Source organism: Lepidochelys kempii, chromosome 3 (assembly GCF_965140265.1).
Source record: "Lepidochelys kempii isolate rLepKem1 chromosome 3, rLepKem1.hap2, whole genome shotgun sequence".
Taxonomy (NCBI): domain Eukaryota; kingdom Metazoa; phylum Chordata; order Testudines; family Cheloniidae; genus Lepidochelys; species Lepidochelys kempii.
The window spans coordinates 57,975,800-57,990,025 of NC_133258.1; the positions used below are offsets into that span (position 1 = coordinate 57,975,800).

Here is a 14,226-nt window from a genome sequence, read left to right on the forward strand (position 1 = left end):
TAAATGTCACTAAATACCATTTGAAATGGTATTTTAGCATGGGGGAGAAGCTTACTGAGAAGCCCATTCTTAACCGTATCGTCTGTAGTTTCACTGGGAAAATTGGGAGCTTGGGCCCTCCAGCCTTCAAAAAAAAAAAAAAATCCCCAAATTGGACATTCTGGCAGTGGTACTTTACCTCAGTTGTAAAAAGAGAAGCCAGAAGACAGGCTGTTGCCATTCAGTATGGTAGAGTCTGCCTAACTTCAATTAAGCCCTTCAGCTGAGCACTGAAAAAGGACTGTACAAGAGAGTGGACTGAGTTTTCCAAAAAGCATTTGTTGACATGATTGTCCATATGTAATCCACTCTGGGTATGCATGTGTCCTGTCTTTTGGCCAGCAGCATCCACTGGGGCCATGCAGTCACCCTGAGTGTCCTTCTGTTCAGTTCGCAAGCTGAAAGGGTGGAGCGGGCTCAGCTGTCCCTAATTTCCTTCTTATTACTTGTGGCTCTGAGACAAAACCTTGGCAGTGTCCAGGCCTCAATGCGTTCGTGTAAACTGTTTTCCTTGTAGGTACTTGTAAATATGTGTGCAAGGATTAGGATTATAGTACAGTGAGGAATATTAGGTATAATTATTTTTCTTCTTCAAGGGAAAATATTTTCCCTTGGTACAGGGAATTACTCATAACTGAACTAAGTCTCCTGACTTTAAAACCTGCCCCTCCTCCCGCATGCTGCTTAGTGATGGCCACACAAGATGCTTATTTTGTCTCAGAGAAAGGACATAGACCTGATAAGTTTTCCATCTGTAGTCTTCTTCAGAAAGGACCAGAAGTTGAGAGAGGCTCACCTCAAACTTCCTTTTAGACTACTCTGTAGCCTGCCTTAGATCTGTGCAAGCAAAGAAACCTCTCTGCCCCCTCTACCCCCAAAAAGCTCACCCTAGGTCCAGAAGTGCTCTAGTAATGCTTTAGATCAATAGTTGAGCCCCATCCTCCAAGAGAATCCTGGCTGTGGACTCTGGTAGGATTGTTTAGATCCCCAAGTAAACTTTGGATGGGGTAGAAAGGATCACTTCTCTGGGAAGCATAAAGGTAGATCACCTGCTGCAGACCTGAGTAAAGTGGTTGAAATTGCCTTACTACTCCCAGTCTAAGGGGGCTTCATTGTCTGGATCAGGTACTGCTGGACCCCCAAGGGAGCAGCGCTGGACCCCCAAGGGAGCAGCGCTGGACCCCCAAGGGAGCAGCGCTGGACCCCCAAGGGAGCAGCGCTGGACCCCCAAGGGAGCAGCGCTGGACCCCCAAGGGAGCAGCGCTGGACCCCCAAGGGAGCAGCGCTGGACCCCCAAGGGAGCAGCGCTGGACCCCCAAGGGAGCAGCGCTGGACCCTTGGCACCATCTTTGAGTGGTACAGAGACTGCAGTACTGATGATTCATTTGGTACCAATCACATCAGCAGAGTTCACTCTGGTGCTATAAACCCCTTCTCCACTTCTCAAGGCAATGTTTTTTGAACTGAGATCATTTGCAGTAGTGGGAGACGGTCAAGTATCAGCTGAACCAGAGTCACTGTTGCTGTCCTTGGTCCTGAATGTCTCCTCTACAGTGCCAGCTACCACTACTGCTGTGGTTCTGAGTACCTCTTCAACACAGGTTGAGCCACAAACCCTTCTTCTGGATGAGGAGTGCTTCGTCTCTTTATCTGATTCAAATCAAAGTAAAAAATAATATACTGATTATTCCCTGATGTCATATTCATATGACCCTTAAAACTCAGATTTGAGAGCCTCTGTCAAGATCTAGGGTTTACAGAGACAGGCAGTCTTTTTTTGGTGACATCCACCTTGGCTCTGGGTGTTTTCCTCTATAACAGACTGCTGGCCCTACTGGAATGCCTGGGGATTACAACAATTGGGACAACCTGCATCTGCACCTGCTCCAGAATTAGGTCCATTTCTCCTGTACCGTCTTAAAGTATTGTTTCTCAAACTGCACTGCAACACACTGAGCACACCTACCAAAGATATCAAAAGAAAAGCATCCTTCCATGGGTGTTCAGTCCGTCTGTGGCCGCTGCTTCTTCATCACAAGATGAGGCAATTGTGCCTTCAGCTCCCTCTCAACCAATTACAAAAGTTACAGGAATTGGTCCACCGTATAGAATTTGAATAGAAACTCCTGTGGAGGTAGTACCGGAGAACTCCTGCAAGCTCTTAGATATACTCCATGCGTAGTCGCTAGGGATTACCTATCAATGAAGCCTTGTTGGAACTGGCAGAGGACATCTGGGATATTCAAGCATCAGTTGCACTGACATCTAAGAAGGCAGATAAACTGTATTAGATACTTTCAGAAGGAAGATTTTATCCATAATACCTTGTGTACCAGGTTCACTTTCTTGTCATGGTGGCCAATGAGAGAAATAATAAAAAGTTGCAACCAAAAATTACACCAAAAGGCAGGAGGCTAAAGTGTCTCTAATTACTGATCAGTTAGCCTGCAATTAAAAATTATTACCCTTTGTCAGTAAGATACAATTACTTGAACTGGTCCAAGGTCTTAAACTTTGCTAATAACGTTCTTCAGGAGAGCAAGAAAGCGTGAAAGAGAAAAATTTTCTGGGGGGCAGTTGGTAGCACTAACCTCTTCCCAGGACACTTTAGATGCCTCCAATACAATGGCTAGATACATGGCAACTTCTGACACCATAAGGATAGAATCCTAGCTATGGTCTTTAACATTGCATGGTTGGGGAGGTGCAGACAGCAATTAAAGATCTCCCTTTCAAGGACTCTGCACCCTTCATCACAAATGCAGCTGGTGCTCTGCATTTTAGAATCCCAGCCCAGGCTCCAGTTGCTAGGCGTATACACACCAGCAGCTAGAGGAAACAGAGAAGACCTCAATCTTATACCACTCAAAGATCATGGCTGAGCCTTTTTCAGGCAAAGATGCTTGGAACCTTGGAGGAAGAGACATCTTCCAGAAAAGGAGACCTTCAGCCTCTACATATCCTGAACCTGATCTTCGTCCTGGATATAAAGGACATTACAGTTCAGCCACAGTCTTGGACAGAGCATCACCTGATTAAGGCCATGGTCAGAGACTTTCCAGCATCCAGGCAATAAGAAAGAGAAATGATCCTGATTTGACCAGAGTCTTGTGGACTCCAAATTCTAAAGCAGTAGTCCCCAAACTTGTCAGTGTCATGCCCCCCTTACCCCTATCCACACCCTTCCAGGGGCCAGGAGCAGGACCACAGCTCCCAAGGGGGGGTGCAGACAGGAGTAAGGGGGCTGACGCTGCAGCTGGGGTGGATTTGGGGCTGAGAACTGAGCAGTGGCTAGGGGGTGGGACTGGGGCCAAGAATAGACCTGCAGCTGGGGGCTGGAAGCAGGGCCAGGGCTGTGGTTGGGGGGCCAAGGATGGTGCTGGGAGTGGAGCCAGGGTTACAGCTGGGGTCGGAGCAGAGTTGGGGGTATGGAACAGGGCTGGGTGGTGCTCTCACCCCACCTCTCATGGGAGCTGGCCTGGGCTCCTCCATTCCCCCCTAAGGGGGCACACCCCACATTTTAAGGACCTATGTTATAAAGCTTGGTGAGGGGCAACAGCACCCCAGGCACAGGATGAGGAATTGAGGATTTGATGAATCATTACTAAGGCTAAAATTTAGTCACAGCAGCTATGGATTCCATGACTTCTTGGGCATCAACTGCCAGGGGCTGAAGCCAGGGCTGGAGGCGGGATTGCGCGCCCCTGCACTGCAACTGGGGCTGGAACCAGGACGGTATGCCCCTGCCCCGCGGCTTACAGCCAGCTTGAGTGGGGGCCTCTGTGCCCCCCGGCTGGGGCTGTGCTCCCCACCATGGCAGGAGGCTCTGCCTGTCAGTCTTCCCTCCCCCCCCCAATGGGACTTCAGCTGTCATTCCTCCCCCTTACCTAGCTCTGCCCCCACCCCATTTATTTTTAGTAAAAGTCAGGGACAGGCCACAGGCTCCCATAAATGTTTGTTTATTCCCCATGACCTGTCCATGACTTTTACTAAAAATTAACTGTGACAATATATTAGTCTTAATCATTACTATTCTGTTCTGGTCTCGACCATTGACACACTGGCCCACACAGATGTTCCTGGGTTTTCAGACACCCTGTACTGGATGAAGAGAAAGAGGCAGAAACTTGAGCACCGATGGTGGAAAACAAAGGCTGATTCCAACGGGATGAAATATAACAAATTCTTAAAGCTTATGTTGAGACTATATTAGAGGCCAAAAGAACCTTCATATCAGCTTCCATTGAGGCTTCCAAACCCTACCCCAAGATGGTAAATCACTTCATCAATCCTAAATGCCTACTGTCTGCATCAGAGCCAAGCAACAATTGTTGCAAAGAACTATCATCTGAATTTCCAGAAAAGATCTCTCACATTTAGGAAGCCTTCTCAAACAGCATGGATTCACTCTGCCTGCACCCGTCCGCCAACAAACATCCCAGCTACATTCCCAGAGTTCATTACACTCACTCTTCAGGAAGTCCTAGGTACCCTGGAGAAGTCCCAACTAAAGATTTGTGAATGCCAGCCTCCTAGCCTTGAGAAAGAGTCATGAACAGCTGGTACCACTCTTGTCTAAAAGTGCTAACACCTCATTCAGAGATACTCTTCTTTCAAACACACAATAATCAGACCAACACTGAAGAAACCCACTCTAGATACTTCAGTCCTTGCCAAATATCACCAAGTGTCAAACCTCCCATTTGAGAGCAAGCTCATAGAGAAGCTGGCAAAAGGCCAACTACAAGCTCATTTGACCGAAGCTAACATTCTAGATACATCCGTGTGGATTAAGGCCAAGACATGAAACTCAAACTTATTGGCACTAATGGATGATCTGCTGTCAGTGGACAGACATGCATTCTCATCCTGGACCTCTCTACAGCATTTGACACTGTTGATCATGAGATACTGCTGTCTCATCTGAGAGTCGTGGCAGGAGTCCAGGATAATGCACTAAGATGGTTTGAGTCCTTCCTGGAGGGACACACCCAAGAAGTAGTGATGCTTCTCCACCACTAAACCCCTCACTTATAGGGTTCTACAAGGATCAATGCTCTCTCCTGTCCTTTTCATCATCTACATTTTTCTAGTAGGTGAACTGGTCAGACATCAACTTAAGTGCCAGCAATATTCAGATGAAACACCACTCTACTTACCTTTCACAACATAAACATACCACTACAACCAAGATGGCTCAGTGCTTGTATGAGGAATACCTGGATGAAGCTGAACCTGGGCAGAACAGAGATGATGCTGGTGGACAGAGGAAAGTATTTTCAGAAGTTTGCAGTATAGTGCAGTCTCTTTGGTTGAAGGTTCACATTCATAATTGGTCAATTCAGTCGATCGTCTAAGACAGTGGTTACCAACCGGTCGATCCTAGAGGATCTTCCAGTTGATCGTGATCTCCAGTGGTGCAATGGGGCTGCCACTAAGACAGACTCCCTGCCTGCCCCAGCCCCATGCCGCTCCCAGAAGTGGACAGTGAGCCCCGGGGGCGGAGGGGAAGGGATCTCCCTCTGCACACTGCTCCTGCCTGCAAACACCGCCCCCACAGCTCCCTTTGGCCACAGCTCCCTGTTCCCAGCCAAAGGGAGCTGAGGGAGCAGTGCTTGCAGGGAGGGGCAGCGCATAGAGCCATATGCCACCCGCCCTCCCTGCTTTCAGGAGCTGCTAGGGCACTTTGGCCCCTTCCGGGAGCGGCGTGGGGCCAGGGTAGGCAGGAAGCCTGCCTTAGTGGCAGACATGCTGTGCTGCCAACCGGGAGCTGCCGGAGGTAAGTGCTGCCTGGCGGAAGGGCACACCCCACTCCCTGAGCCCCCTCCTGGAGCCAGCACCCCAGATCCCCTTCTTCACCAACACTCTGCCCCAGTCCTGACCCCCCACCCAGATCCAGCGCCCACACCTCCTCCTGCACACCAACTTCCTGTCCCAGCCCGGAGCTCCCTCCTGCACCCAAACTCCCTCCCAGAGCTTGCATCCCTACCCCTTGCCCCAGGGTCAGCCCAGAGCCCCCTCCCACACTGTGAACCCCTTGGCCCCAGCCCGCACCCTCTCCCAAACCCCTACTTCAGCCCGATGAAAGTGAATGAGGGTGAGGGGGAGCGAGTGACAGAGGCGGGGGGATTGGAGTGAGTGGGGCAGGACTTTGGGGAAGGGGCAGGAGGTTGCCCTTAAATTCAAAAAGTGATCACTGCATGCAAAGCTGGCTGAAATCTGACTACCTGCTAAGCAGACATTACATAGGTATGTTAGTGTAACTCTCTTCCAATATTCCCTTGTTCAGTTGGAGGGTCCCAATCAAATGCAAAGGTGAGGAGGGGAGCATTCTCCCCACCAATACCTGAGTGTCAGATGCCTCTCTCTCCTGGGACGGGGAGCACATCCAAACCACCATCAAATGCAAGTCTGTGGACCCATGAGAAAACTAGTGCAAGTAAATATATTAGAACTCAGGGTAATTCGCCAAGTCTGACTACATTGCTACCAATGATTCAGGGACTGACCATACAGAAAATGACTGACCCACATGACTGACATGTTTTATATAAACAGGCTGGAAGGAGCCCAGTTATAGCCCCTATGGCAGGAGACTGTTCGTTTGATTCTGGAATAGATTCTTCCAGAGCCCTATACCTCCTGTAAGATGCCGTGAAAGATCTAATTGGGCAATTCTCCAGCAATTTAGTGGACAGTCAGACTCCATTATCTAAGACAGAGGTCTCAAACTCAGTTTACCTTAGGGCTAGTGCCAGTCCTCAAATCCTCCCAGTGGACCAATAATGTCACTGAAGATGGTGTTCAGAAAAGAAAATGTTTATATTGTATTTTTTATTTTGAATTTCTTAGAAATAATTAAACTATCATACAACTCTATACAATTTTTCACCTCCCAGAGAGTTTTTAGTGTTGGCCAGCCACCTGGCAATGCTTCAGTTCTGTGAGTTTGTTGATGTTTGGCCTCAGTGACTGAGCAGTTGAAATGTTCAGGATTGCAGCAAGGTGCGCATCAGCTAGTTGTGTTTGGTGTTTTGACTTGTATTCATTGTGTGGTGGAGGGGGAAGTAATGCTGTCTCCATGGCTGACTCTGCACGGCAACTAATGATGATTCCTCCAGGGCTGACTGTGCCCGGCAACCAGTGATGGTATCTCTGTCCCTCTCCCCCAGCCAATGGGATCTCCGGGGGGCGGTGCCTGTAGTTGAGATTGCCGCTAGCATGTCTGCCTGCATCTCTCTTGCACAGGCCGCAGTGGGGCGGTTCTCGGACCAAAGATGGCCCGCAGGCTGGGACTTTGAGACCCCTGATCTAAGACATCTTTCAAGGATGGTGTCAGCTGTCAGTAAACCTGTTTTCGAAAGTCACTAATGAGAAGTGTCTTGGATTCTGTTTGAGGGGAGGCCTAAGTACAAGGTTTCTTGTCAGACACATTCTTCAATCCGTGGTCTCCAGAATGATGATGATTCAGATGGTATTGAGAAAGATCCCATAGATCTGATAGCGAAGACTAAGATTTAGTCATGGGTATTTTTAGTAAAAGTTATGGACAGGTTATAGGCACTAAACAAAAATTCACGACCCGTGACCAGGCCAGACTTGTGCTATATATCCCTCACTAAATCTTGGGTGCTCTGTGGGGGGGAGGGTCGGGGGCCACCTGAGCTGCTCAAGTGGCCCTGGGGTCAGTGGCACCGGCGGTTGCAGAAGTCACGGATCCCAGAAAGTTACAGAATTCATGACCTCCGTGACAGACTCACAGCCTTACTGATAGCACCCTTCTGGCCAAGACAGTTTTTAATATTCAGATCTCAGTCTTATCAGCTCACCCTCCAAAATCCTTACCACCTTTTCTGTTGGACTTAATCTCTCAGGATAATGGAAACTTCCTGCTTCTGGATCCAGCCTCCCTCCACCTCACAGTTGAGATGTTAGCTGGATAAAGGACACAGAGATCATAGAATATCAGGATTGGAAGGGACCTCAGGAGATCATCGAGTCCAGCGCCCTGCTCAAAGCAGGACCAGTCCCCAACTAAATCATCCCAGCCAGGGCTTTGTCAAGCCTGATCTTAAAAACCTCAAAGGAAGGAGATTCCACCACCTTCCTAGGTAACGCATTCCAGTGCTTCACCACCCTCCTAGTGAAAAAGTTTTTCCTAATATCCAACCTAAACCTCCCCCACTGCAACTTGAGACCATTATTCCTAGTTCTGTCATCTGCTACCACTGAGAACAGTCCAGATCCATCCTCTTTGGAACCCCCTTTCAGGTAGTTGAAAGCAGCTATCAGATCCCCCCCTCGTTCTTCTCTTCCTCAGACTAAACAATCCCAGTTCCCTCAGCCTCTCCTCATAATTCATGTGTTCCAGTCCCCTAATCATTTTTGTTGCTGGACGTTTTCCAATTTTTTCACATCCTTCTTGTAGTGTGGGGCCCAAAACTGGACACACTACTCCAGATGAGGCCTCACCAATGTCGAATAGAGGGGAACGATCACGTCCCTCAATCTCCTAGCAATGCCTCTACTTACACGGTCCAAAATGCCATTGGCCTTCTTGGCAACAAGGGCATACTGTTGACTCATATCCAGCTTCTTGCCACTGTAACCCCTAGGTCCTTTCCTGCAGAAGTGCTGTCTAGCCATTCGGTCCCTAGTCTGTAGTGGTGCATGAGATTCTTCCGTCCTAAGTGCAGGACTCTGCACGCTGCATTTGTCCTTGTTGAACCTCCTCAGATTTCTTTTGGCCCAATCCTCTAATTTTTCTAGGTCCCTCTGTATCCTGTCCCTACCTTCCAGCATATCTACCTCTCTTCCCAGTTTAGTGTCATCTGCAAACTTGCTGAAGGTGCAATCCATGCCATCCTCCAGATCATTAATGAAGATATTGAACAAAACTAGCCCCAGGACCGACCCTTGGGGCACTCCACTTGATACCGGCTGCCAACTAGACATGGAACCATTGAGCCCGACAATCTAGCCAGCTTTCTATCTGCCTTATCGTCCATTCATCCAGCCCATACTTCTTTAACTTGCTGGCAAGAATACTGTGGGAGACCATGTCAAAGGCCTTGCTAAAGTCAAGGAATAACACGTCCTCTGCTTTCCCCTCATCCACAGAGCCAGTTAGCTCATCATAGAAGGCAATTAGATTAGTCAGGCATGACTTGCCTTTGGTGAATCCATGCTGACTGATCTTGATCACTTTCCTCTCCTCTAAGTGCTTCAGAATTGATTCCTTGAGGACCTGCTCCATGATTTTTCCAGGGACTGAGGTGAGGCTGACTGGCCTGTAGTTCCCCAGATCCTCCTCCTTCCCTTTTTTAAAGATGGGCACTACATTAGCCTTTTTCCAGTCACCAGGACCTCCCCCGATCTTCATGAGTTTTCAAAGATAATGGCCAATGGCTGTACAATCACATCCGCCAACTCCTTTAGCACTCTCGGATGCAGTACATCCGGCCCCATGGACTCTGGTCTCTGGATGTTCAGAATGCTTTAATTCAAAGTAAAAATGATTCCACCAGCTCAACATACACAACCAAGTGGAAGAAATTCATTATTTGGGCTGAGCAGTGCCATTTATTTCCTATTAAGACACAATTTTCAGCTACCTGAACCACTTGCTGAATTTAATGAGTTTGGGACTGCCTGTTAGTTTCATTCATGTTCATTTGGCAGCCATATCAACATATGTTCTCCCACACAAACATTCAGGACCACAGTTTTCTCCCACCTTGCAGTGGATCATGTTTCTTTCCCCTTCTCAGAGTTCCTCCTCCTTCCTGGAATATTGATGTTGTCCTAGCGGGTTTAATAGGACTCCTTGTTTGTGCCCCCAGACAACTTGTTCCTGACTACACATGTCCAGGAAAACAACCATCTTCATAGTAGTTACATCAGCTCAAAGAATTGGGAAAATACAGGTACTTATGCAGGCCTCATTATATAATATTCCACTCAAAATCACCTTTAGCTCCTATCCCTATATTTTTGCATAAAGTAGTCTTAGATTTTCATTTGAAGCAAATGATTCATTTGCTAGTGACTTTCCTTACACCATATTTTAACCATATTCTTCAACTGCTTGCTGATGTCTATTCTGTTGTAGGTGTGTGCGTGTCCATGTGCACAGTTGTTGGAGACTTTTGCCTTAGCGGTATCCATAGGGTTGGTTGTGGTGCCCTCTGGAGTGCCATGCTTATGCATCAGTATATCAGGTGCCGCTGGCCCTATGCCCTCTCAGTTCCTTCTTACTGCCTGTGATGGTTGGTCAGAGTGCTCCTCTCCCTTGCCTCGCAAATGGTCAGCAGTTTCTTTCCCTTTTGACTTCACTTGGCCTGTCAGTCTTTTCGGCCCCACTTAAAAGGCAGAGTGGTTCAAGTCCTGACGAACAACACCACCACAGTGTTTTATATCAACAGGCAAGGTGGAGCCAGGTCATCAGCTCTCTGCCTGGAAGCCCTCCGGCTTTGGGACTTCTGTGTGCAGCATGCCATTCATTAGATGGCAGCACACCTCCCTGGAACCAGGAACATATTAGCAGCTCGCCTCAGCAGAGCCTCCTTGTCTCACTATGGATGGGCATTCCACCCCAAGGTGGTCAATGGGATTTTTCAAAAGTGGGGATCTCCCCGAATGGATTTGTTCGCGACTCACCAGAATAGGAAATGTCATCTGTTCTGCTCATTTCGGGGGAATGAAAGGAGCTCCTTGTCAGAAACCTTCCTACTCCCGTGGTTGGGGACTCTGATGTATGCTTTCCCACTGGTGCTGTTGCTGCACAAAGTCCTCACGAAGATCAAGCAGGACGAAGCCAAGGTAATCATGATAGCCCCGGCTTGGCCTCACCAACACTGGTTTGGCACGCTGATGGACCTGTTGGTAACAACCCTGATGCAGTTGCCCCTCTGGCCGGATCTCCTGTTTCAGAATCACGGCAGGCTCCTGCACCCAAATCTACCACTGCTGCACCTAACAGCTTGGTTGCTGCATGGTTAACTGCTGAAGAGCAGGAGTGGTTGGCCCATGTCCAGCAGATCCTACTGGGTAGTAGAAAGCCCTCCACTCCACTAGAGCAACCTACCTGGCCTAATGGAACGATTCACATGCTGGGTCTCGGCCCACAGGGTTAGGCCGAGCAGGCCTTGTTACAGTCGATCCTGACTATCTTATGCATCTCACACTCCAGGGCTTGTCTCTTTCATCAATTAAGGTCCATTTGGCCACCATATCAGCCTTTCACCCTCTGTTCCAGGGCAGGTCAGTCTTCGCTCATAACGTGATGGGCCGGTTCTTAAAAGGTCTGGAGCAGCTCTATCTCCAAATCTAGGACCCAATCCCTCTATGGGACCTGAATCTGGTGCTTGCACGGCTCATGAAAGCCCCCTTCGAGCCCTTGGTGTCCTGTTCCCTTCTTCTGCTCACCTAGAATGGAATCAACATGAACAAGCACTTGAAGAAGAAACAGTTACCCACCTTTCGTAACTGTTGTTCTTCAAGATGTGTTGCTCATGTCCATTCCATTACCTGCCCTCCTGCCCCTCTGTTGGAGTTGCTGGCAAGAAAGAACTGAGAGGGCATAGGGCCAGCGGCGTCTGATATACCGGCACATGCTGTGGCACTCCAGAGGGTGCCATAGCCAACCCTATGGATACTGCTAAGGCAGAAGTCTCCAACAGCTGTGCACGTGGGCGTGCGCACACTTAGAACGGAATGGACATGAACAACACATCTCAAAGAACAGTTACAGAAGGTAGGTAAAAAGAAAAGGAGTACTTTTGGCACCTTAGAGACTAACAAATTTATTTGAGCATGAAGGTAGGTAACCATTTTATCTGATGTTGCTTCTGGCAGAGCAGTGTTATGTTTCTTTAAGTAGACTCCAAGCACCTGTCTGTCTTCAGTTCACTGTTTTGAGCCACCAAGAGTGGAATATATATATGGAGTACTCAAAGAAGAGTCACCTTATAGAAACTTGAGTTCTTCGAGATGTGGTGGTATATATATTTCACTACGTGCCCTCCTTCCCCTCTACAATGGTGTTTTCCATATCTTAAAACAAAACAAACAAAAAAAACCCTTAAAAACAATGTCCACTTGAAAAGGAAAAATCAGCCATTTCATATTCTGAAGATATTGAAATGGGACACTCAGAGATGATTAGAACTTTTCCCTTTTTTCTCACAAACAAAATTTTAGTGAAATTGACACTGTTTTACAAAGCATTTTAGTTTAGCCAGACTTGCCTTTTTCTGACAGAAAAACTCCATCAAATATGTGAACCATTTTCATTCATGTAGGGCAAAATGTACTGTGGATAGGAAAGCTAAGATTTCCTCTATCCTGCAATTGCATCAGAATGAGGTGGTTGATCTTCACTAAACAAAAATACTAAACTGTGGTGTTTCTTTCTTAACCACTTGAATTCTTGGTCTTTTCATAACCAAAGTTCAGTGAACTCTAACTTGGTGGTCTGATACTAAGGCTTACTTGGATGAAAAATCCTAAGAGAATTCCAGGCACTTTAAAAACAACATTTTAAGAACTAAACATGAGCAGATAAGGAATTTAGCTAACCAGATTGAAGGTGTAAAGTTTGGGTGCAGAAATGGAGTAAACAGCATAAAATTCAAGTAGATTATTTAGTGCCAGATTTTAATCTACTTGAATTTTATGTCCTTTTCCCATAACTTTTTCTGAGGCATTTAACTCAAAGGCAGAAGTCTTTGAAATACATCATAGGATTTTTTAGTTGACAATATTGTATTGGTTTATCTACGTATACTAGAAATCTAATGACAAAGCAGCAAAGAATTTATCACTCAAGCTGCACAAGATTTTTCCTAATTTTTTTTAGGTAAAAAGATATCTTCCCTTGGCTTTTTCTTGTTGGTGTGCTGATAAAGTATTCAGCTGCAAGGTCATAAGAGTAATAGAAAACATTCTGGATAAATACTTATTTGTTGACCTCATGGGCATATGACTGGAAAGCTTAGAGAATCACTTAGAATAAACTTTCTCCATAACATACCTTTCTAATTATCAGGCAGTTCCTGAAGAGCTTATTTCAATGGCAGAAAGATTCAAGCAATTTCAGATGAAAAAAGAAATCGAAAAGGATTTAGGAAGACCTCGTGGAAAGTCCCAGAAAGGTTTTTAATCGCCTGAGAGATATTTAAACAACGTAAGTAAATTCTTATAATAGTCATATAGATTTGAATTTAGGGCCAGTTTTTTCAAGTATGTGTACTTTTGTCTTGTCTTGTACACACGAATTAGGTCTGTGGACTTTTTGAAAATCTGGTTCTCCTTACATTTAATGATGTGTTGCTATGTTTAGACATCACTCTCAATTATTCTTTAATCCACGCTTAAGGGGGGGAAGTGTATGTCAAGGTTAGTCATTGCAATGACATAATTTTTTAAAATTGTAAAAATGCCGGAGAAAATTAAGATTCTGCTTTTAATTTGACAAACTGCAGAATTTTTTAATATACAAGAATTTTAAAAATTAACTTTTCCCTTATATTTTCAGGGAATCAGATTGGTGCATACACCCAACGCTTGTCAGCATTGTTCCAAAATAACTTACATGCCTGATGTTACCACCATTTATGTCAGCGGAGTGCAAGGAGGATGTTACATCTCTAGTTTGGGACAGATAAGGCATGGAATACTGATGGGTGTCTTCTTTCATTGTTGGAAAATGAAGCATATTCTTACAGTAATAGCTGAATAAATCTCTGAACTAATATTTCAAGTCTGTCATACTGAGTGGATGGAAACCTAACCAAATGATTAACAGTACACAAATTTTGTGAGGCCCAAATCTTTTTTTCTAATTTGATTCTTCTGGGCCTCTTATTTTCTTTTACATTAAGCTTATATACTTATATACAAAACTCCTGTTGACTTCAGTTGAGCTAAGATTTCACCTTTCATATTTATTTTGATGTTTTTGACCTTTTTTTAAGAGAATAAAGGAATACAGTTTTGTACAGCACTGAAGTTTTCAAATGCTGTAAGATTTTTGCATTTGCTAAATAAAAACTTGAAAATGTAATAGCTTTTCCACTGGCTGTACCTTTCTTATGTGCTCTTGTTTCAAGGAGTCTCCAAGAAAGAAGAATCAAGTTAAGTTCTGTCTGAGTAGATGTAATAGATAAAGTCTGTTTTTGTGGCTGC

At 46.0% G+C, this 14,226-nt stretch overlaps 1 protein-coding gene across 4 annotated transcripts in view; it reads left to right on the plus strand.

Moving 5' to 3' along the window:
• Positions 1–14,038, plus strand: part of DDX43 (DEAD-box helicase 43) — a 64,110-nt gene extending 50,072 nt beyond the window's left edge. For 2 of the 4 annotated variants that reach the window (XM_073336448.1, XM_073336449.1), the window contains exons 16-17: positions 13,088–13,225; positions 13,577–14,038. In XM_073336448.1, the coding sequence (XP_073192549.1) occupies positions 13,088–13,201 (114 nt within the window). In that variant the 3' untranslated portion in view covers positions 13,202–13,225; positions 13,577–14,038. Of the gene's footprint in view, positions 1–9,809; positions 9,882–13,087; positions 13,226–13,576 lie in introns of those variants that run through there. The other 2 variants (XM_073336450.1, XM_073336451.1) reach the window with 2 other exon arrangements.
• The last annotated feature ends 188 nt before the right edge of the window (positions 14,039–14,226 follow it).